This window comes from Cyprinodon tularosa, unplaced genomic scaffold, assembly GCF_016077235.1.
Source record: "Cyprinodon tularosa strain WSP-4 unplaced genomic scaffold, ASM1607723v1 ctg316, whole genome shotgun sequence".
Lineage (NCBI taxonomy): Eukaryota > Metazoa > Chordata > Actinopteri > Cyprinodontiformes > Cyprinodontidae > Cyprinodon > Cyprinodon tularosa.
The window spans coordinates 1,715,936-1,739,533 of record NW_024039026.1 but is presented as its reverse complement, the minus strand read 5'-3'; the positions used below and the strand labels follow the sequence as shown (position 1 = coordinate 1,739,533).

The window sequence follows — 23,598 nt, the reverse complement described above, 5'->3', positions numbered from 1 at the left end:
ATACATCTGGTAGATTAAATGTAGAATAGTTTTTGTTCTACATTCAGCGTTTCCTCTCAGCGCACCTGTAGATTATCTGGATTATAAATGCACCTGCATAGCGGATTAAACTAGTGGATCATTTGTGTTTGGGGTGACTGGATGGGAGCAGATCCGCACCGAGGCTTCAGCCGCAGCGAGCTGCCGCTCCAACCGCTTGCGTAACACCACAAAGCGTAGAGCGCTCAGGCTACCCGGCTCATTTGCATACAGAACACCGCCCAGGGGGACGAGCATGATAATCCACCGCCGAGAGAAGCGAAGCCGAGGTGCGAGCAGAGCGAGAGGAAAACCTCCGATTATTGATATTTGTAAAAGTTTGGACGCGTCATTGATCAGGCGGAGGTTGAGGAGACGGACGGGCGCGCGGTGGGCTCTTCGCCCCACTTCTGGCTTCAGACATGGACGCTTTGAAATCCGCTGGAAGGGCGATCATCCGGAGCCCGAGCATTGCTAAACAGTCGTGGGGAGCAGGCAGACATAAAAGTAAGTGTGATCCTGTTGTGCTCCGCGCTGCTGTTATCTGAGCTGCGCTGCGTTTTTTCTCATCTTCACAACTTCTGATGTCGGCTTAAAAAAAAACAAAACAAAAAAACGCGTGACAGTGAGGAGAAGAGATGCCACCAGAGCGGAGCTTCACTCCAGGAAACATACAGACTTGACATTTAATCACTAAGCTGATCTTTTTAGGGCTTTTTTTTTTTTTTTTAAGTGAACTCCTTAAATGAGGTCTAACGTTAAGTTGGAGCGCGCGCAGCCGTCACGTCATTTTTCCCAGCCTGGTTTGGTGGCAGTGATCAGAGATCCAGACCTGAGAGACACAAGGAGGGAGAAATGTGTGAATGCCTTGGTGGCAAGCCTGTGCAGCCCTGTTGCCATGGAGATACGCAATGTGAAACAATAAAACACGAGGCCGGAAGGAGCGTCGGTAGAACTGAGAGACATTTCTGAGCAATTTAACTAACCTGAGGTGTATTTTAGTGCGTCATGTCAGAGTTTGACTTTTAGGCACCCCCCTCCCTCCAAAACACACACTCCCCAGGGGCGGTTCTACACCAAATGTACCAGGGGGCCAGGAGGGGCCCAGCGTGTTTTCATGGGGGCCACAGAAAAGCACTACATAAGCTTTTTTTCGCCCCCCAAAAACAAGCAATAATTTAATCCGCTATGCAGGTGCATTTATAATCCAGATAATCTACAGGTGCGCTTAGAGGAAACGCTGAATGTAGAACAAAAACTATTCTACATTTAATATACCAGATGTTTTAAAAGAAAAGCTTTAATTATAAATGACACTTTCTTATTTTTAAGCTTTAAATAATATTTATACCACCATATTTATGGTTCTGCACTGAGTGAAGTGAAATTTCCACATCATTTTTTTTAATTTGGATCAAAATAACATTTAGCAGATAAAAACTATGGTCCTTTCTCTTTATTAAAGTTTAAATCCTAATTAAGAAAAGATCTGTAAAGAAAAAAAAAGAAATGGGTCCAAGAGACCATCAGTTATTATCAGTGGCGGTTCTAGAACAAATATACCAGAGGGCCTGGAGGGGGCCAGCATGTTTTCATGGGGACATAAGGGATTCAAATATGTTAAGAGAGCTGCATGAAGTGAAATTTCCATTCAGTTAGGTTTAATATTAGTTCCTTATTAGGTCCACTATACATTAATAATTTGGGAATTGTATATATTTTTGACTTAATTTCAGTCAACATTACCGTTTTCTATAAAATCTGAATTGGAATTCAAGAAAAACTGATAAATTCAGCTGTAAAAGTTAGCATATTTTTCTATTTGTTTTGAAAAAACATTTAGTTAATGAAAAAAATGATCCTATCTCAATACCATTGAAGTTATCACGTTATTGTCTTTTAAATAATTAGTAAAACTCAATTTGTAAAGAAAAAAAAAGAAATGGATCCAAAAGACATATCAGTAACCATGTCTGTTCCAGCGCATATCATCATTAGAATTTCTTTGAGTATTATGTCTTCAGTAAAGGGGCCAGGACATGATCTACAGGGGCACCGGCCCCCGATGGCCCCTGTTTTGAATCGCCCATGATTGTCCCCCCATCTTCACAGACCAAACAGCATCTGGCTGCAAGGTGTGTGGAAAGCAGGTGATAATTTTCTCTGGATGCTCCTGTTTGCGGTGACTCTGCATAAAGTTGACACCGTCAGTCATTAATATCACATGCTGATGTCATCTTATTTATGCATGTCACTTAGAAGCTTTTGATCTTCCCCTTTTTTTATTCTCTTTGACGGTTTCAAAGTAATGATAGGCTTAAATTCCTGTCTCAGCTTGTTGTGTCATTCTTCAAAGTGCATATAACCCATTTGGGGTTTGTTTTTTCTTGCCCTCTGCATTAGATTGCTCTATTTAAGCTTAGGTAACTGTTTTTAGTGACACTGTTCTGCTGCAGTCCTTCAGTGTTCCCATCGCATGCTGCTACAACTAATAATTTCCCCATGTTAGCATTGCTTTATAACATGGTCATTATCCTTTATCTCCCTATTTTAAGTAGGGGTGGTGGATCTGTTTCCTGTTTGTTTTTGACTATCTGGAGCCATTGGAGAATGACTTTTTTTTTTTTTTAAAGGGGGGGAGAAGGTTTGTATCATCAGCGAAAATTTTTTTGAGCTTCTGTCTGGTTAAACTTTCTAGTAAGGGAACTGTGGTAGATAGAAAAGCTCTGTCTGCATTTATGTTGTGTTTTTTTATGTTGTCAGCATTAAAGCAGCTTTACAGACAGCTTTGTTGGTTTTGTGGAATGGTTGAGTTGACTCATTTGAATTTTCTACGGGGCTGGGAAATTGATGGCATTTGCATCATTTTTTGCAGTTTTTAAATTGCAGAAGAGCTCGTTTTGGTTGCATTGTCTTAAATAAGAGTAAAATGCTGCCTTTTTTACTCCATCCCTTTAGGGGGCAGTAGTAAGAATAATATGAGCTTTCCTTTGTCATGCATTGCAAAAAATGTAAAAAAAAAATCCACTGGACTTGGTTTCCAAGTTTGAAGATGTTTCGCTTCCCATCCAGGAAGCTTTTTCAATTCAAAATGTCAGAAATAGCGTTGAGTTTGAGGCTTGCATGCTTATCTTAAAGATACAGTGGAGGATGTTGTTTTCTAGTGATATTCTAGTGATATGTTTACGTAAGGTCGTCCTACGTGCTCGTCCCTATTTTCACTTAAAGGTGGTGAGTCTGACAAAGTGGAAAAATTGCAAATCTTCTATTGGAAAGTAAAGGCTAGTTTATGCTCAGAAACTAGCCCCCCGCGCCCCCGCCACAGACACTCTGCTGCACCTCTCCAAAATTGTAGGTGACTGCAGACAGGAGGCCTCTGATTGGTCAAATCTACATCCGCTCTACACCATGCGTATTTCCTGTTTGGTACCTTACCGGCTGGTTTTGTTTGGATGACTGCCATTGTGGAAAACAACTCGTGAAGATGGACCAGCTAGAAGAGTGAGGTGTGAGAGAACGCTGCCTTTTTCGCCCTCATGTCCCTCCGTTGCCCCCCACTTCCTGACCTCCTCGGCCGTATCTAGACCCACAGCTAGTTGGTGATACTCCCTCTCGCCTTGTGGAGTGGAATAACATCAGTGTATACAACCTTAAAGCTGTATAAGCGATGCAAACAGCTACTTTCAAGCAGAGCGTGCACAAGGAGAAATAGGCTTGTGCATGCTCTTGCACGCGTTTTATAGGCGATTCCTCATAGCGGTTATTTGGGTTTGCACGTGCATTAATTTTTTTTAACTGGAGAGGGTGGGTCGCAAAAACCCTCCACAATACCTTTAATTTTTCTCTGAGAGGTGTCAGGTTCTTCTTTATCTATGTCCATCTACCTGTTTGGCCCTGCAGTGTGGGCCCCTGTGTCCCCTAAACAAAGTCACCCAATAAGGGGAAAGCGGATGTAATGGAGATTGCTTCCTTCAGGGTTGCTTTATGGTGTAGTAAAATCCTTACAGATTTACGGCACTGTCGCCGACTGTTTGAAGAGTCGGCTGTGGTGTCATGTGGCAAAATCCTGCTTTGTCACAGTTTTTTTTTTTTTTTCCTGAAGGGCATTTTTAATCCTTAGAGGGGAAGATGAATGTTTTCTCTTCCTCTGGTTCGAGCTGACACAGCTGTCAAAATATGACACTCCATTATGTCATAATAGTCATTTTAGATCATTTCTAATAAGCACTGTGATGCACAGTTGTCGTATAATGATTATTACAGGCAAGCAGCTGAGGTCTGCGTCATGTTGCGTTTGGCTTTTTGAGTCTAGAGGGAAAACTGTTATATTCCGGGTTATAATAAGAGCATCTTGGATGTGCTTCACGTTTTCTACACTCTTTCTTCTTCTATTAAAGTTGGCAGGAAGCAGACTGGTTTGCTGCTTCTCTTTCATGGTGGGAAATAATTGATGTAATCTTCTTTAGCCATATGTCGAGACATATGCTCACGGACTTTATCAGCTCCACTGTCGGGGGATTTTGATTAGTGGAAGAAAGGAGAACTAAAACGTCTATGTTACTGCCCTAAATGCAGACTGTCTCCCCGGTATTCGTCACAGTGTTGGTGATTCATTGTTCTACAGATTTATACATCCTTCCCTTTTAACACGTTGGTGTATATTGATTAGCTGTGATTGTTTTTGTTGGTTTCTTCTTGGTGTTTTTGTTCAACAAGTTGGAAAGAAGCTTGGATTGTTCCTGTTTCTTTTCCTAAACCCAGATGATCAAACGTTTGGTGAAACTGTCTAAAAGTGGTCGACAGGTCAGAGGAAATCCCTCAGGCTACATGCTCTGTGTATGCTGAACTAATCATGTGTATGATGCTCATGGGAGTCAGAGATTTTTACACAGATAATTTCAGCTTTTTTTTTCCTTTTCCGCTTATTTACTTTAGCCAAAGGTAGCAGAGGTTGGGTGCAACTATCTGAGTCAGTGTATTTTTTTCCTCTCTGGAGCTGCTCCCGTCTCCCAACTCTCGGTGTAACATCATCAGATCTGTAACTTTGAGACATCTGATCTTCGGTTGCATATCACTGCTTAGAGAGTAGCTACATGGTTGGAGGAGAGACACACAGCAGCACTCAGTGAATATTATCCAGCAGCTACTTTAATGTTTAAATAAAAGTTGGGAGACAGGTTGGTTAAAATAATTACAGATGCCACCGAAATATCTGTTCCTTAGACATGCAAGATTTTTCAGCTAAAAATGGCAACAGATTGTAAGTTTAAAAAAGTTGGTATTATAATTCAAGAAGCTTGAGAAAACATAGTTTGTTCTTCTTTATTAAAAAAGCTTGGCTTCTCAGAGAACCATGACTCCCAGTTACAGGTTAAATTTTTTTTTCTTATTGTATAGATAGAATCAGACTGCAGAGCTTCCACATATCTTGAAATTTTGTTTCTGGCATCATTATATTAGCAAAGAGGTTCTTAAATATTTTAAGCAGAGCACAGAGAGAAGTAGGGAGAGCTGCAGATTTAAAGGTGAAACAGATTTACTGTGATATGCAACATGCTATATAATATATAGCTCCAAGTTTACCACAAAGTTTACAAGTAAAAATATGCTATTCTATTTTGAAAATGCAGCATATCCATATTTTTCTGGATGGAGTTGAACTTGTGCTTCTAGGGATGCACAATTTTAGCTTCGGAATCGGCTGTTATTCTTTATTTTTATATAAATGAATGTTTTTGGGCCCTATATACATAATGCACTAAAAGACATCTCTCTTACTATCTATAAATATAGATATCAGTGTATTACGATTCTCTTGTGTTCTCAACAACAAGAAAGCATTCAATAAATATATGTTTGAGCTCATTTTTAGAAAATACAAAAACCTAATAAAAGCAGTCGGGTGGAGTAACTGTAGGTCCATCAGCCCCCACCCTTAGTGTCCCCACCAATTTACATAACAAAGTTACACCCTTGGATTTGAGACCTTTTTTTGTGTTTCCTTTCCTCAATCAGTGTTTTTGGGCTGGCAGAAGTCAAAGGGTGTCGCTGTAAAGATGCATACAAGCATGTCTGAGTAGATTAGCAGAGGAACATATGACAAGTGTGATCCTTCCTGTCAACTGGTTCATCTGCTTTTTTTATTTCATAAATCTGTCCTTAAAAACAGATATTAGATCTTAGATGCCTTACAGCAGACCCCCCCAGCAAATTATTTAGACCCTTGTTAAATCTTTCATTATAACAGTAACACAAAAAGCCTAGTCGCAATAACAAATGTTGCAATAAACAATGAGACGGATATTTTGTAGTCAATTTGATAAGTAATATAACAGTTATGGCAAAGCAATGCAAGTACCCCTCACTTCAAGGTAAACAAGACCGTGCGCCTGGCAAGTGCCTGACGCAAAAATTCACCTTAAGAAAACTAGAAGGGTAGGGAGAGGAAACCAATGCCACGGTGTGAAACCTTGTTTTATCGAGTCTCTTTAGTAGAAGAGATGCAATGCAATGCTAAACAAATGAGCATTAAAGCACAAATGTTTATGAAAGACCCCAGGCCTGGAATCGAACCCGCAACCTCCTTTGCTGCAAAGCAACAATGCTGCAAACTGTGCCGCTGTGCAGCCCCATTGTTAGATCCAGCTGCAAACTGTAGATTTTTGCATATTTCAAAGTGGGATCAAGTTTGGCTGAATCAATTAATCGGATTAATTGATTATTGAAAAAAATCGTCATAATTTAGTAATCGATTAATCGTTAACTGGAATATAGAGAGTTTAAAACATGCCTTTAGCTGACAGAGCAAACCTACTTGGAGCAGTAAATATATCAAAATTGTGAAAAAGAAATAAATATTGTGCATTTAAGATAAAGAAAGCTTTTTCATCTGATTATATCCTCCATCCAGAACTCCTAGAGTGGAAAAAGTTTTAATTTTACCTGGTTTAATTTTGTAAAAAAAATCTTTGGCTAACCTTTGGCTATCTGATTATTAATGGATTAATTGAAAGCATAAATAAACGATTAATCGATTAGCATAATAATCGTTAGTTGCAGTTCTACTCTTAAGATTTTGGTCATGATGATGTCATGTGAGTGGTTTTTTTTCTCCATCCATCCATCCATCCATCCATCCATCCATCCATCCATCCATCCATCCATCCATCCATCCATCCATCCATCTAGAGCTGGGCGATATGGCGATATATATCGGGAGGACGAGAGAAACATGTCTATCGTGACCTTTCTCCTCTATTTTTTCTATCGTGATAAACTATTTTATTATTATTATTAGTGCTGTCAAAATTATCGCGTTATTATCGCGTTAAAGCGAGGCCATTTTAACGGCGATAATTTTTTTAACGTGAGATTAACGCTATGTGGTTTTATGGTACAATTTTCCAAGTACATCCCGCTGCAGCCTGCGAGTTGGCGGGGCTATTTTCCCCCAGTGTATGCATTTCTCATTGGCTTCAAGAGCGGAGCTCCTCAAGGAAAAAAGACGCTCATACACTGGGTAGCGCTAGTGCCTTTTCTTTAAGCCCCACCACCAACAAACAAGTTGAGTGTCTGGTAACTAGTAGCAACCTGAAATACGCTGAGAAAACAGATTACTGAGGTGAAATGGAATCTGCTACGGCACTTGCTGTCTGTGTACGCCACAGGTCGGTATCGTGTGTGTGTGTGTGTGGGTGGGTGTGTCTGTGTGTGGGTGGGTGGGTGTGTGTGTGTTCTCATTTTTGTTAAGAGGCTGAAAAGTAACTTTCTAGAGCATAGACTACCTCCATCTAGTGATGTCGGTCTATTGATTTTGATGTATTGATTGAAAATTGTTCATTATTATCTTGGTTAATTAACATCTAATGTTAACTGTACTACATTTTATAGCAGTAGGGTAAAATGCTTGTCTTTGTTCAAAAGACTGTATTAACTGTAAAGACTGTCTTTTACATCAGCCTGTTTTCAGGGCCTTTTTTTTGGCTACATATTTGTTATTTTTTGCTACATGCCTCCCCATCTTCTTGCCATATGTTTCTATGGCATAAATCAGTATCTGTGACCTGTCTTCATTTTAAAAAAAGAACATTGGCACAAACCTAGCCTGTATGTATTTTTTGCATGTCATCGAGAGTATTTAAATGATTTTCAATCAGAAAAAAAAATTGCGATTAAAATGCGATTAATCGCGAGTTAACTCAGGCATTGATGCGATTAATCGCGATTAAAAACATTTAATCGATTGACAGCACTAATTATTATTACTGCTAATATACATTTTAATATAATTTGTTAATATAACATTTTGCGTTTTTGCTATGCAAACTCTAAGTGTATATAACGAAAAAAAAAGAGAATAAAAAGATAATGTGTAGAGAACGTGGTTTTGCGACACTACACCGCTTTACGTCACGCGGCTTTGCACCATACGTTTGCGACATTACTGACGGAGAGAGCCCGCGAAATTTCTTTCTGGCTTGAAAAAAAATGAATGATGGACACCCAAGAAGATGTTACCACAGCAGCGGTTACAGAGTCCGAAACAGTAGCCAGGTCAAAGACACAACAAACACCACTTTTGCCCAAAAGGGGAGGCAGCTCGGTTGTTTGGTTATATTTCGGATTTCAGCCATCTGATAAAGAACAAATGCAGCCGATATGCAGCAAAGCCGTTCCAGCGGCTGATGCAAATACTTCCGGCCTCTTTTACCACCTGAAGAAAAATCATGAACAAGAAGACGGGAAACTACAACCACTCCGATCAAAACAAACAAGGGATGAAAATACAGGAAGCACTGGAAAGAAATTCTCACAGCCGAAGCTTAAGGAAGCATTCGCCCAAGGATCACAATATGAGAAGACGTCTCAGCGACACAAGCAGATCACAGGGGCTATTTCACGCTATATCTGTAAAGGCATGGCCGCCGTTTACATAGTCGAGAAAGACAGCTTTCGGGACCTCGTCCGTACACTCGATCCCAGATATGTGATGCCTAGTCGAATCATTTCAGTAAAGTGGAGCTGCCTGGCTTATATGCTAGTTGTCGGGCTGAAGTGGAGAGAGCGGTACGCAGTGGTGCGACGCATTATGCGTTGACTACGGACATGTGGATGAGTAGAGCAACACAGCCTTATATGAGTCTCACCATCCATTTCATCAAGGACTGGACCCTCCTAGTGGAAAACAAGGTAAGTGAAAGACAAGAGAAAAACCTGGCCTTGGAATTTTATAAAATGTCAATAACAAACGAATATTAAATGATTAATTACTACAGCGCAATAGCCAAGATTCTATACTGTTCACTGTCATGGCCGCAAATTGCGTAACTGGTGTTCTTGGTTTGGGGTTGGGATTCTCATATTAGGAAACAAGATGATGGGTAAAAAATAGGCGATGAAAGATTTTTTTCAACCCTGTCCATCTGACGGACTATGAAAACATAAAATGCAACATCAGTTGTGGTATATCGTGATATATATCGTTATCGTGATATAAAATAATCCATATCGTGATATAGTTTTTTTTCCATATCGCCCAGCCCTACATCCATCCATCCATCCATCCATCCATCCCCGCTTATCCTGGGTCGGGTCGCGGGGGTAGAAGCCTCAGTAGGGAGGCCCAGACGTCCCAGACACACTACCGAGAAAACTAATTTCATTCGCTTGTATCCAGGATCTCGTTCCTTCGGCCATGACCCAAAGCTCATAGATGAGAGTAGGAACATTTTTCCTGTCCTTTGAATTACTGTGTATTTTTGTTGTACTAATAAACTCCTTGCCTTCAGCCATTTTCACATTCCTCCCTCTATCCCTTCCTCTATCCATCCATCCTTCCATCTGTCTATCCGTCCCTGTCTTTCATCCCTTTTATCCCTTTCCCTGTCTGTACTTCCATCCATGTTCCCATTTCTTTTTTCCTTCTCCTCCTCCCATCTGTCAACCACAGGTTCCACAAATGTGGCAACAAGAATCTGAGCTTTTTTTGTTTTTGGTTTTTTCTTGGGAAAATTGTATATTTTAACATGAAGAGAAAAAATTCAGGCCTTCATTACCAGTAACTGATGCTTGTCTGAGTTGCAGAACATCACAGTTTGGTTCATCTGCTGCTAAAGGTGTATTGCCATGTCAGAGGAGCTAAGAGAGCTAGCGGCTAGCTGTTGGACCTGGATGTTCAGCTTAAAAATTTTCTATTGACAAGTAATGCCAGTTGACAAGAAGAGGGGTTTGATGTCAATGCAGCCTGTTGAGTATTGACGGATGATGCTGCCCTGAGTTAGATGTCCTATTTGGTTGATTAACCATCCCTTCATTTTCCCACCAGCTCTTCCTGCCTCAGTAGAAGAGAATAAATAATCCAAGCCAGTTAATATTTGTTTAAAAATAAAATCCTGCCCTCATTTGGAAAACGCGTTCTCATTTATTGCATCAGTGGAGTTGTTAGAGTTAGGCCCCTCCTGGTTGGCGAGCCTGCCAGCAGAGCGTGTTGAGGATCAGTTTCATAACCCAGATTCCTATTCTGAACTCAGCTGGTCATGAGTCCTAATCCCCGCACTGCTAAAGCCACTCATTTTTCCTCTCCTGGTTTCCCTCCTTTTGAGTGGATGTAGCAGATACTGTCTGAGTGTTAGAGATGTAAGACTCTTATCCTTGGCAAATCCCTGAAGTAAATTACCCTAAAAAATATGAATCATTAGACTTAATTTGGGCAAATTTGGCCATTATTGTCGATTAATCGCCCAAGGTTCCTGGGCTGTCCAATGGACGGAAAAAGACCCATTGGTTATATTTTCCTTGTTCACTTTGTTGTGATTCAAAGTAATGAAAACTTTTTTCATTCAACCTGTTTAATAGAAACAAAGGGAAACACAAGGAACACAAACAAGCATGGAGATGATCAAAGTCATTTAAATGTATCTTGTGATTCCTTTTTGAAATGCTGTTAATTTATTCATGTGTAGATGCAACACTTCCTCTTCATCTTGTCAAGTTGTGGAGGAACTGATAAGAGGCATTTCTTGCAAGAAAAAGGTTCAAATTCATTTTATGTCCTTAGATGGAGAGAAAAGCTCTGACTGGAGCAAGCCCAGTACATTTATTTATACAATAACTCCCAATACACACACACCCCCTCCCAGGGGAACCAACCCACCCCTGCATACAAAAAACTTCCTCACCCACCAACATTTGGAGGAAAAGGACTGCAGTTCATCAAGGAAATGCATTTTTCATTTTCCAGATAAACACTCAGAACAGGTGTCTTCTGTTTTACAGCATTAAGGAGGATGAGGAAACTTTAAACACTTAACTTTTATCACTTCTTTCTTTCACCCAAATTAGGCAGAGGAAAAACAGGCTTTCACAATCTAATCTAGCATCCGTATTTAAGAAAAGATGCATCTTCTGTTGTAGTGATGGAGTAGGAGAGAAAGAACCTTCACTGTGATAATATTACTGTTTATTGTGATTAAAGTGTTTGCACCAAGCTGTGGAGAAGAACTCTGATAAACCTTTTCTTGTCAAATGCACGGCGTCTAACCTTGTTTTAAAGCTCTGGGATTGTTTTTGCTGCTGAAGCGACGCACACGTCCCTCCCGTTAAGCTTAAGGCATCTCTCCAGGCCTCCCTTCAGGCATCCTCTGTCTTCTGAGTCGACACTTTCTAAATTAGTCCAAAGTGAGCCGATTGTAATCGAATAATGCTTAAGAAGAGGTTTTCTCCTTATTGCTAATGGTTCATCTCAGCTGAAGTGTTGCATTTAAGAACCCAAAGAGAACAAGCTGAAAGAAGAAATTAAGTTTTATAGAAATAAAAATAACTGGATTATATATTGATCGCTCAGACTCTCTGTTGATGTGATCTATATCTGTCTCAACAAGCAGGTATAGCAACAAGCAGTCTGTTTTTTGTTTGTGTTTTTACCAAATTCCACTTTTTTAATTAGTATTTTTCTGAATTTTGTTTTTTATTTTTTTCTCCCTTAATATTCCACATTTCATTCTAACCGCATTCATTAACCTGGAAAGTTTGTAATTATGAAGTAATACAAACATATTTAACCCATAATTAGCCTCAAAATACAAAATGTAATGACTGATGTTTCACTTTTAGTAGTTAAACAAATTGCTGTGGTTCAGCAGAGCATTATGTGCTTATTTAAAAGTATTTACCCGTCATTTTTTTTGGAATAAAAAACGTTCCTGATATGTAAGGCATATAATCTCACATTTAAAATGGTATCGTTTTATAAAAATGCTTTAGAGTTGAACATAAAAATATCTCATAAAGAAACATTAAAACCTCTGAACCACAAACACTTTGTGACCATTTAACTTTTAAATAGGATCCTTGATTATTTTTACTTCTTTCTACAGTCAGAGGTAGTCAAAGCAATATTTACCTGCTTTATTTTCTAGTATAAAGTATAAGTATAAAAACCCAGTTAATGTGTAAAATTAGCTCTGGTCTCGCCGACGCTGACGTATTTGAACGCTAAAGAGTTAGCAGGCGTCTAGCTTCATCACATTTATTCTTATTCATTATTTTCTCACAAACTAGCAGACAATTTCCTTTTTAAATGTATGAAAATAGCTGTATTTAATAAAATAAAATAAAATAGAGTATTTTTCTGCTCTAAACTTTGCTCTGAGTTCCATATTTGTATTTTTGGAGGACTTTAGTGCAGATACAGGAGCTGTCAGTGGACAAAATACCTCACAGACGACTACTTTAAGTTTCTCCCGGATAAAAAATCCTGAGATTCCATGTTTTTGTACTAGATTCCATTTCATTTACTAAATTCCAAGATTGTGTCCTGTTTTCTGCACACTGGAGAAATGTCCCTCTGCATTTAACCCATCCCCTTTGGCAGCAGTGGGCTGCCATTGTGGGGTGCCAGGGTTGGGATTATTCATGGGGCCCGAAATAATCTACAATGTTAACTAATCCAGAAGTTATGAACCTAAATTGTTGACCTAGCTATTAAGCGTAATCCCTTTTGGTTGTTTGGGATCATTTTCTACTTGGACTACCAAACTGTTCCCAACATTTCCTCAACACTTTTATTTTAAATCCACCCCAATCCACAGCTATTGCCAAGAATAAATCGGCAGCAGAGCATTACGCTGCCACAACCTGATAACCGATGCAGTTTTTCTTTAAGAAGGGACTGATCCACATCCTTTTCCTTTCCCATAAGAGGTTAGGATAGATGGCTGAATTTGGATATCTGTTGAACAGAGTCGTTGGATTAGGGATTGGCTAGTTTTTGTAATTTAACAGCTCAGTTTGGGTCTCCTTCACATCTGAATAACTTAACTGTGTCAAACAAAGCACAATACACAAGACTTTCTTTTTTATTATTATTATTTTATATCCATCAGATACCAGCTGTGTCAACATCTGGGTTGGAAAAGAGGATGTGTGTTATTCTACCGAGCAATAAACCAGTAAATTATGAGCCACGCCTTTGCATACTATAACATGTTTGTTTATTAGAAATGTTCATCTCCCTCTGAATCAATTTCCGCATTCACATTTCTGCTTTAAAAAAAAAAACAACCAAAACAAACAAAAGTAAGCAATGATCAGCAGCAAAATAAAATCTGCTGCATGAATAATAAAAAACATATTTTTTTCCCCAAGTATGAAAGAATGCACGGAGAAACCAAAACAATGTTTAATAAAAGCAATAGGCCTTTCTTGGTTGTGTTAACGGGAAGAAAAAAAAGTAAAACCAGACCAGGATTGTCCCTTAGGATTGCTCTAGATAGCAGATGAGCTCATGGTTTGTTTAGGTTGGCATTTAGAGACTTAAAGAGTGGTTAGTTTTTTTACCTTTGCCCACAGTTAAACAGCCGTCCTCTGAGGAAGGCATGGAAAAAGCAGCCAGAAAACACAAGCTTCTCCCAGTTTCCCAGGGTGACGCATTTCTCCAAAACAAGCAAAAACCGAGACCCTGTTTGTGTCCAGATTGGTGTGCTTGTTCATTTCTGTGGCCCCTGACAGGGATTTCTTTTTATACCAATCCCTGCTTTTCATTTTCTGTTGTGTTCAGGAGAAATCAAGTAACTGTAGTTTTTCCAGCAAATCCAGAAAAACGACTGGTCATTGGCAGTTTTAAAATCCTGTGGTTTCAAATAAACTTACAGAAGTTTCATCACTCACACTTAACGGGGGGAAAGAGTTTGAAGACTCGTTTTCAGATCCAATCCAATTAGCTGTGTTGTGCAGCTAAGTGGCAGCTAAGACTGCATGTTCACTGAATGCATCGACGCTGAAAAAAATCCCACTCTGTTCATCGAGTGGATGGATCATCAAACAGCTTGTTCCTCGATGCACTGCTTGTTGTGAGTTGAGGCACAAATGTGAGTAGTACCACCTTCTTTTCCTGATAAAACTACTACAAAACTACATATATCCCTTTTAATGTTGGGGTATAATGAAATTCAGTGATCTGTCAAAGTTGTTTTGAAGTCCTTTCAAACCTCAAGGAGAGAATGGGTCATTTAAAGGTAGAATTAACAGCATTTTCTAGCGTTTATAAGGAGTAGAGTGGATGTCACACTCTGTTAAACCTGTTTTATCATTTAAAAACAAACCTTTGCGAGGTTAGAGTCTGACTTCATTTAAACCTCCTCTCTGATACTGAAAGTAGCTAACATTAAGTGTCCTTCCTTCAGTCACCGCTTCAGTACAAAGACTTTTAGCTGGTAGCTTTAAGCCGAGCATACGCTGTACAATTTTTTCAATTGTGAACGCAGCTACAGCTCAGACTGTACGACGAAACCGCAGGGTTTAAAAGTTCACAGATCATGATGTATGTTCTCAAACTGTGCGGCCTGATGCGATCTACCTGCTCACTCTGAACGTCTAAAATGTCGGACTCAGCTCCGCAGTGAGATGGCGCTACTCAGACTCATCAATCTAGAAGCCAAACGTATAGAAGAGGAATATAAAGCTCACTAAAGTAAAACGCGCCGCCTTGGCAATTTGTGGAATTTTGTGCCCTAAAAAGAAAAGTTAATTACGAATTTGGTAGGGTGTAAATAATCGTTTTGTAACGATGCATCGATCCAACAGCCGACGATCCGATGCATCAACAAGTCCGCAAGAGTATCGAGGCTTTTTTCATCCATTTGCTCCTGGACGTAATTCTGACTCCAGTGCTGCAGTTGCACTAAACCTATTTTCCTTTAGCCACTACCCTCTTTCCGCTTACAGTATTTTTTTTGATGCAAGGCCTTTCAGAATCTATAACACGGAGGCATTATTATTTTTCAGTGAATGGGGTTTTCATAGGCCCAGTTGGAGCACAACTTTTCTACTTCTGGTATTTGCTGTTATGTCTAAAATAAAATGCATAACAATATTACAGCTTTCGTTGATTTATTTCAAATTTGACACATTGTCTAGCCTATAAGGTAAGAAAAAAATTAATCGAATCTTATCTTGGTGTATTTTTGAATATCGAAAATAATGGAATCGTGGGGTCAGGAAATTGATACTGAATCGAATCTCCATGATGAGTGTGATTTTAAACCCCTAGTATTTGGACAAAGACATGGCTGAGCTATTAAGCATGGCTACTACGGTCTGTCAATTTTACAGAAAGAACTCCATTTCACTCGTTGCACCCCCACCATGCTTCTTTGTTTACATCTTAGAGGAAGAAGACGAAGAATCCTTGTTTGCCCACTGAGCCATTTGCCCACGACCACCTTTTAACGGCTGGCTGAATTTCAAACATGTTTGATTTTTTCCCAGCCTCACGATTCCTGATCGGGAGGTGGTTGTCAGAGGCTGATCGCACCTCATTACCCCCCGATGGTGTGTCCACCATTAGGCTGAAAGTCGGCCCGATCGAAAAATTCTCACATGACTGGACAGGGCTCGATGTTAACCATTGCCCGTTAGCCCGGGGCAAGTAGTTTTTATTGTCGGGAGAGTACAAATTTTTTTTTCGATCATTGCACTTACCCGGTGGGCAAATGCAATGATCGCAAAAAAAAAATTATTTATCACTCAAAATTACTTTAAAATCACCGACATTCGCTGAAAACGACCCACAAGCGTTGCCGGCACCATTTTTGTTGTTTTGTACACATTCTCGCGTGATTTGAAAAAGCTGCGCGATTTTCCGCTAGATTGCGTGATTTTTCTCTGCTTGGGGAGAGAATTCTGCAGAACAGCAGCTGGATGATGAATTTAATCTATACTATAATACACACTAGATTAAAATTTATCAGTCAGGGATTAGGAAAATAATAACAATTGTGTGCGCACAGTGTAAATATTTCTATTATATGGCAGTCTTCTGTACAGTGGTCATACATTAAAAAATGTTCATAAAATTTTTTTCTCTTAGACATTGGAGTGGTGCATTTAAATGTTATAGAGCTTAACATGTTAAATTGGTGAGTAGTAGTAGTGTAAGTTTTTATTTTTTTTATTTTTAACACAACAGTTTAAAGCAAAGTTTAGTTTGAAAAGAATGTGCAGGAAGGATTGAAAAGCATGTTAACACGGTAATGTAGGCTTGGGTTCATTATCTGACGCATGCATATACACACCAGGAACCTGGAAACTTACTGAATTACAAAAAAACATTTAAAAAACAAACATGTTTCATTGATATATATACAAAAATTTATATTAGGAACTATATATATCAAACATTATACTGGGCAAGTAAAAATTGTTTCTGGGCAAATAAAATGTGAAAGCCTCTTGCCCAAATCCTTAAACTCAACCTGGAAAATGGGTCCAAAAAGGGCAAAAAATTGTACAGCGTACGCCCGGCTTAACAAACGTATGTTCTCTTCAGACAGGATGGGATATTTAAGGTTTCCTATTGGTTGGTCCATATCAGAGCTGATGAAGATGGTTGGATGCTGATCATCATTGAATATTCCCTCTGGCCTGCAGAGCTCCAATATATAAATTTATGACTAGCTGTTGACTGTACTGGATGTGTTTGCACGGCTGCAGTGTTGTTCTCACCTCTTGGAGGATGTGAAGAACAAGGACGTAAAAGTATTTCCTCCTGTTCCTGCGGGAACATTGACTCATCCTGAATCATTAAGGGTCTGACTCAGTCCAACTAGAAGTCCTCAGCTTTTTCTGAATGTGTCTGGATTTTGTTTTTTGTTGAAAGAAAAAAAAAAAAAAAAAGGTTAAGATTAAAGATATCTTTAATCTTTCCTTATCTGCGAACGTGTCCATTTTCTAATATCTAAGCACTTTGGACGTTGAGGGAAAAGGATTACTGTGATGAAACCATGGATGCTTCAGTGTGGCACTGATTTATGACTTTCGTTTTAAATGCCTTTATCCCCCCCCCCCCCCCCCCCCCCCCCCCCCCCGCTTCAGCTGCAGAGCACAAACATCATGATGGAGAGTTTGCTTCATAGCAGAGAGCTCCTGCTGTTTCCACAGTAATTACACTGTTGCTTCTCCCCCACTATGCTGGATGTGTGCGTGTTTCCTGGGTAGTTGGGATTTTCTTAGTTTATTCACACATTTTCTCTAATTTGGGACCATATTTTATGTCACATCTGCTATGTTTTTTCAGAAATCCTCCACAGTCTGTTTTTATCTTGTTTGCTTTGGGATCAATAAAGTATTTTTGAATTGAATTGATTTTTCTATTTTCCTCGTATCACATCTTATCTAACTGAGTTTATTTTTTTTCTGTCTCTACTGTCATCATCCGGGACAGAAAAAACTGTTGAACTTTATCAAACTTCCTGCTTTATATCATCTTTATTTTGGGTTTAATCTGAGCTCTCCATTAAAGCTGCATCATGTCACAGGCTTCTTTTCCCTCTCTGCTTTCTGATCCTTTTGATCGTAAGGCTTAAGACCTCTGCTCTGTGTCGCCTCTGAATCTCTTCTCGTTATCTCTGTAGTTTTCCTTTCATTGGAATTTAGTAGAAAGTCTCCTCATATCTATAGACTGAAAAGAAACAATTATAAATAAATCAATCAGTAATCCAAATAAACAGTTGAAGCAGGTTGGCTGTTTAACGATACATTCAAATGTTTGTATAAAAAGTTTAGTGGAAGGAAAAAGTGTCCTGATGGAGACTGCAAAGCAAAATCTGTTCAGGAAGAAAGTGCTATAAGTTGGTTTATACTGGAAGCATTCAAAGGGAAGCTTCCAGTATAAACAGTCGATCTTTTCCCAACTCTGAACAGGATTCTACCGTTGAAGCACCAGGTTGTGCACCTCTGCTTGCAGCGCTTTAGTATAAATGTCATGCAAACATTTCACACGTCATTTCTTCAAGACCAGAAGGAAGAGAGTAACACAGTACAAGAACAAGAAGCTGGAAAAAGAGAGAAACGTAAATACAGGTTATAAAGGCTTATTGTATATATTAAGTTTATATTTTTATTGTTATAGTAGGAAATTGTATCAAGTTACAAAATGCTGCCATCTTTGGTGTGGGACATTAAGCTTTTTTCTGTCCTATAACATATTTTAGGTCTATTGCTTCCTGAGTTTTCAGAGATTAAAGCTCTTGTTCAGGGCCGCTAGCAGCTCAGCGTCTTAGCATTGAAATTCCGGCTGTGGTTGGAGACCCGAGCAAAAACTGAGCATTTGTTTTTTTTATTATAGATATTTCTAAATAGATATATATATATATATTTTTTTACCGAATTTGAAATTTGAATTGTTAGAAGAAAGAAAGAAAGAAAGAAAGAAAGAAAGAAAAACATTTCACTTGTACGCTGTTTCTTCTAAGAAGTTTAGGGAGATGTAAAACCCTAACATCTCTGGTCAAAGGGTTTTAAAATAGAAACCCTTTGAAATACCACAAGAATAAGGAACTTGAAATATGCTGATCACGTTCTGCCTCGTGCATCATGAAACACGATTAGTGGTCGACCTTTTTTCCTTACTAGAAATATTTTTACTGTAATGACCCATTACATAGGCCAGGCATCCCCAAACTCGGTCCTCAAGGCCCCCTGTCCTGCAGGTTTTAGAGGTTTCTCTGCTTCAGCACAGCTAGTTATAATGATTGCAGTAGACCAAAAGCCTGTTAATCAGCTTTCAAATAAAATCAGCTGTGCTTGAGCAAGGAAACCTCTAAAACCTGCAGGACAGGGGGCCTTGAGGACCGAGTTTGGGAATGCCTGGGCATTGATTCACCTGGCTTTTCACAATAAAACTAACTTCTTTTTCCTTTTCACCTTCAGACAGTCAAAGGTTTGTTTAGTCTTACCTTTGCTTAAGATTATCTCATCTGCACATCTTTTAGTCTTTTCGTGTTGTTCCTCTCATCATTTCCTGTTTGGTCGGTGGGTTTAGGCTTGCAGAGCGAAGCTCAGTGATCGTGAATGACTAAATGTAATGTAAAGCACTTTGGTCAAGATCTCTCACTTGAAAACATGCTATAAGTACAGACCATTTACCATAACTTTACTGTTGGTCACAGCAGCGGTCCCCAACCTTTTTTGCACCACGGACCGCTATATGTCATACATATAGTTTTAATTTTTAATGGAAATTTCACTTCATATAGCTCTCTTAATGCATTTGAATCCCTTGCCCTGTTTTTTTTTTTGTTTCATGCTTTTCTGTGGCCCCATTAACACGTGCATCCTTTAAGATGTCCTGAGAAGAGTTTTATTTGAGTTTAAATCTGAGATTACTGGCTGTGAAGAGTTGATGCGAAAAGTTGTACAGCTTTGATGATTCAAAGGATGTTTTATGCATAACCTTATTTTCCATAAAGCTTGTCCAACCCCCCCTCTCCCTATTTTCTTTCACTCCCCTGTTTCCCTAACCAAGCTGGAAAGATATGTCACCTGTTCTCCCTTGGGTTTAATTCCACTCTCTGTCCACCAATCAGCAGCTCCCAGTGAGAGACCAGAGCTTCACAGGTTTCATTCATGCAGCCTTTGAAGTTTGCTCTGATCGTCACCACAGCTGCAGAGAGGTGCTACTAAAGCAGTGTGAGCACTGCTTTTGGTATGAAAAACTGGCTAAAATTAGCATCAAGACAGTTTTTAGAGGCGTCCTAGAATGCAAAACCGAGTTTCCATTGTCATAGATGAATAACAATAGTTCAGTGGGTGAAATGGACGTACAGAGAAGTTCCCCATCGACACCTCCTTTCTCTGCAAATCTCACAATAAAACGGGCGAATCCAAACGAAGCACCAAGTTGACGTCAACTCAGTGATGTTGCCTTATTTGGTTCTGGCCTGTACTTTTGTCACGCCCCAAGGGGTATGAGGTGGCGACTGCTGGGCCAGACCTCAGCAGAGAGTCATGATCCATCCGTCTTTAGCCAGAGGAGGGGGGCTGGGGGCTGGTAAGGCAGGCGGGGAGAAGCTCGGGGCCGCTGGTGTCCAGGCTACTGTCACCGGGTCGGGTTCCGTCACTCCATCCCCCGCTGGCTCCCTGCCCCGTCCACCAGGGTTCCCGGACCAGCCCCGGAGCTGAAGGCTCGGTTTGGTGCCCCGTGTGTTTCCACTACGTGCTGCACTGTAGTCGACTAAAATCCCAGACGATTTTGAAATTCCCACTGGATGTTTTTTTTAGAGATGAAAAGTAGGACATGTCCGGGAAAAGGAGGACGTCTGGTCACCCTACCATACCAACAATTTGATGTTTCAGTGAGTGCTTGTTGCTATGATCCATCTTTGCTCAGCAGCATCGCTTGTTGGTTTACAACGCACAGCTCATTTTAAATATTCATGAGCATACCGTAAAAGGAAGAAAACCTGTCGTTTCATTCTAGGGCTTATAACTAGGCTTGCATTAGGGCTCAGAACAGCAAATATGCCATTTTCAGCCCAACCAGTGTTACACACCCTATTCAGAGACCTTAAGGACCAGCACCAAATACCCTATAGAATCATTCTATGAGCCCTTTAAAGAAAGCTTCCAGATTCAGCACATCTGTTAACATCCTAGTCTTAAGGGCCCATATTTTTATTTTATTTTTTATCTAATCCCAGCAGTCAGAACAGACTGCTTGGAGGTCTTCCTTTTTTAAATGTTGCTGTAGACATCTGCTGCTCAGGTCTTTCCCCGGACCCCGTACTTCAGCCGCCCTGAGCTTCCTGAAAAAATGCATCCGCCTGTGAGAATTCCCAGGAGCTCTGCAGCCTGACAGCAGTAGGGTTTTTCCTTGTCGGTGCTGAAATGTTCAGTTCACTCAAGGTTCATCGTCCGTTTGTGCAAACACTGAAAGTAAAACATGCAAATGAAAATTTGAGCCTCTCCATATTTTTCTGAACACCTTGAGTTGCTCCTGCTTATAAAGGTTATTTATTACAGTCCTCTCTCTTCACTGAGGCCACAAATAGCAGCTTGGGTTTGATTACAGAGTCACTGAATGCAGCTGCAGGATCAGCAGAGGCAAACCTGCTCTGTTTGGAGCACAAAGACCTTGACCCTGCACTGGGTGTTCTCCCTCAGACTCATTACCTAATTATAGGCTGACGTTAAGCTTCATAGAAACCCATTTTAAGCCCAGTAACCCACAGACAGTCGGCTATGTTTGGCTTCAAAAAGGAGGAATATTATAGGTTTGACTCTGCTTCTATGAAACTAGTGATTTATGCTCTCTAGATGATACTGTACCTTTAAACTAAGCATCAGAGTTTACACTCAAAAGTAAACCTTGAAAGTGTTGAAAAACTAATGGCTCTTTGCAGCATGAATATTTACAGAAGCACATGGAAGAAGACAGACGGAGCAATGTTAGTTGGCGGCTTTTTAATCTAAACTAATCCATGATCCAGTCTGATTTTCTGCATTCAAGTAAAAGTAGATTAAGTTTTTACATATATAAATATACTTTGATTTTAATTAACATTAACTACTTTAAAAGTGGTTAAAGTTGATAAATGTGAATTAATTGAGAAAAATCCAAACAATTTTACTATATTTATTATATTTTATCATTATATAATAAAAAATATGTTAGAACTGTAAAATTTACAGTCATATGTTTATATTACTGTTTATATATATATATATATTTTTTTTTTTTACTATTTTTTAAGGTTGCACTTAAAAAAAAAATGAAATTGTCCAGAGAGCTGTTCCAAACGAAATTTCTTTTTGTTTTACACTTGTATAAACAAAATGACAAATCTGTCTAGTTAAGTTAATGATTGATTTAGCCAATTATTGATAATCAGGAGGTTTTTATTGATGCTTAATGTGAGAAAACTGCATTTTTCATGTCTTTGTGAATCTGGCCCTGAATTCACTTCAGAGCAAATCACTTTTTTTGTACAATGACACCGTTTTGTCCATATTTACATAAAGTATTATTCCTACAACCAGAGGAAGGCCTGACCATATGTCTGTATTTGTATGTAAATCACACCCTGAGGAAACAGTTTAACGTTTTTTTTTTTCTTAAGCAAACTGCTTGCATTAATCAGAGGGTGTGAAAAATGCCATCTGTTGAAAGCTGGTAACAATAATGGAGGATCCATTGAGGGGCCACATAACAGGGAGGGGAGGGGAGGGGTGTCATGTCATTAGAAAGTCGGGAAAACAGCAGAGCCCACTTTCCTTTAAAAAAAAAATCTGTATTATGAACAATTTAAAAGAAATAATATTAGACATTCTTAACTTTTTTATTTGTATATAATTAAAGGTTATTTCTGCAGATTTATATTGGCTGCTGATTATTCCGATTGTTTCATAACTCAAGAAAATGCTGCTCTCTTTCTGAGTAAGTCTTTTATAAAGGGTTGCATCATTGCAACGTGTTTCACAATCCATAACATTAAAGATATAAATCACCTGCTTTATCACAAAAAACTCTTAAATTTGTGCTTGATTTACATTTATATCGACTCACAAAAACGACTCAAAATAATTTGACCATTTCCTTTCTATCACGTAGTCTCGTGAATAAAGAAATGAAGACAAATCTTGAAGATAACGATGGGGATTGATGTTTTTCATCCATTGATCGATGTAGAGATTTACGTTTTTTTAAAGCCCCATGCAGATTAATTAGACATCAATCTAAGTAAAATCCGTTTTCATGACTATTACTAATTATGTTTGTTAAATATCCTTTGCCATCTTAAACAACCAACAGTTTATTTGTATTTTTAGACTTTAAAAAGGGGAAAAACATAAAATAATTAATAAAGATGTAGCATTTATTTTCTTCTATAGGATTTAATGTAAGAAGAAAAATGTAATTTCCAAAACAATTAAAAGGAAAATAGCTCTTAAAACTTTTAACATAATTCTGTTGTGTAAATTCAATTTAAATATTCTTTATTAAAAAAAAAAACTGAAGCTTCTGAGACTGTTATTTGTAATTACAGTACATTAAACTAAGTAGCTGCATAGCTCTGGTCTCACCTATCCCAGACATGTGATGCAGATTTATATTTGGGACGATTCTTAAGGCTGATATTAAGATTTCTTTCCTTACATGATAAAACTGATCCAGTTATAATAAATATTACAGAAGCTTATATAAATATAAAAGAAACATTAGATAACAAATCAAAGAAAACATAAAACAATTAATCAGATGAATCTATTAAAATAATAATCAACTGAATTAGTAATCGATTAATC

At 38.9% G+C, this 23,598-nt stretch overlaps 1 protein-coding gene across 1 annotated transcript in view; it reads left to right on the top strand.

Moving 5' to 3' along the window:
* Positions 1-258: 258 nt before the first annotated feature.
* ldlrap1b (low density lipoprotein receptor adaptor protein 1b) overlaps positions 259-23,598 on the top strand; it is a 50,268-nt gene continuing 26,928 nt past the window's right edge. The window contains 1 exon segment of the mRNA XM_038292752.1: positions 259-525. Within this exon segment, the coding sequence (XP_038148680.1) occupies positions 441-525 (85 nt within the window). The 5' untranslated portion in view covers positions 259-440.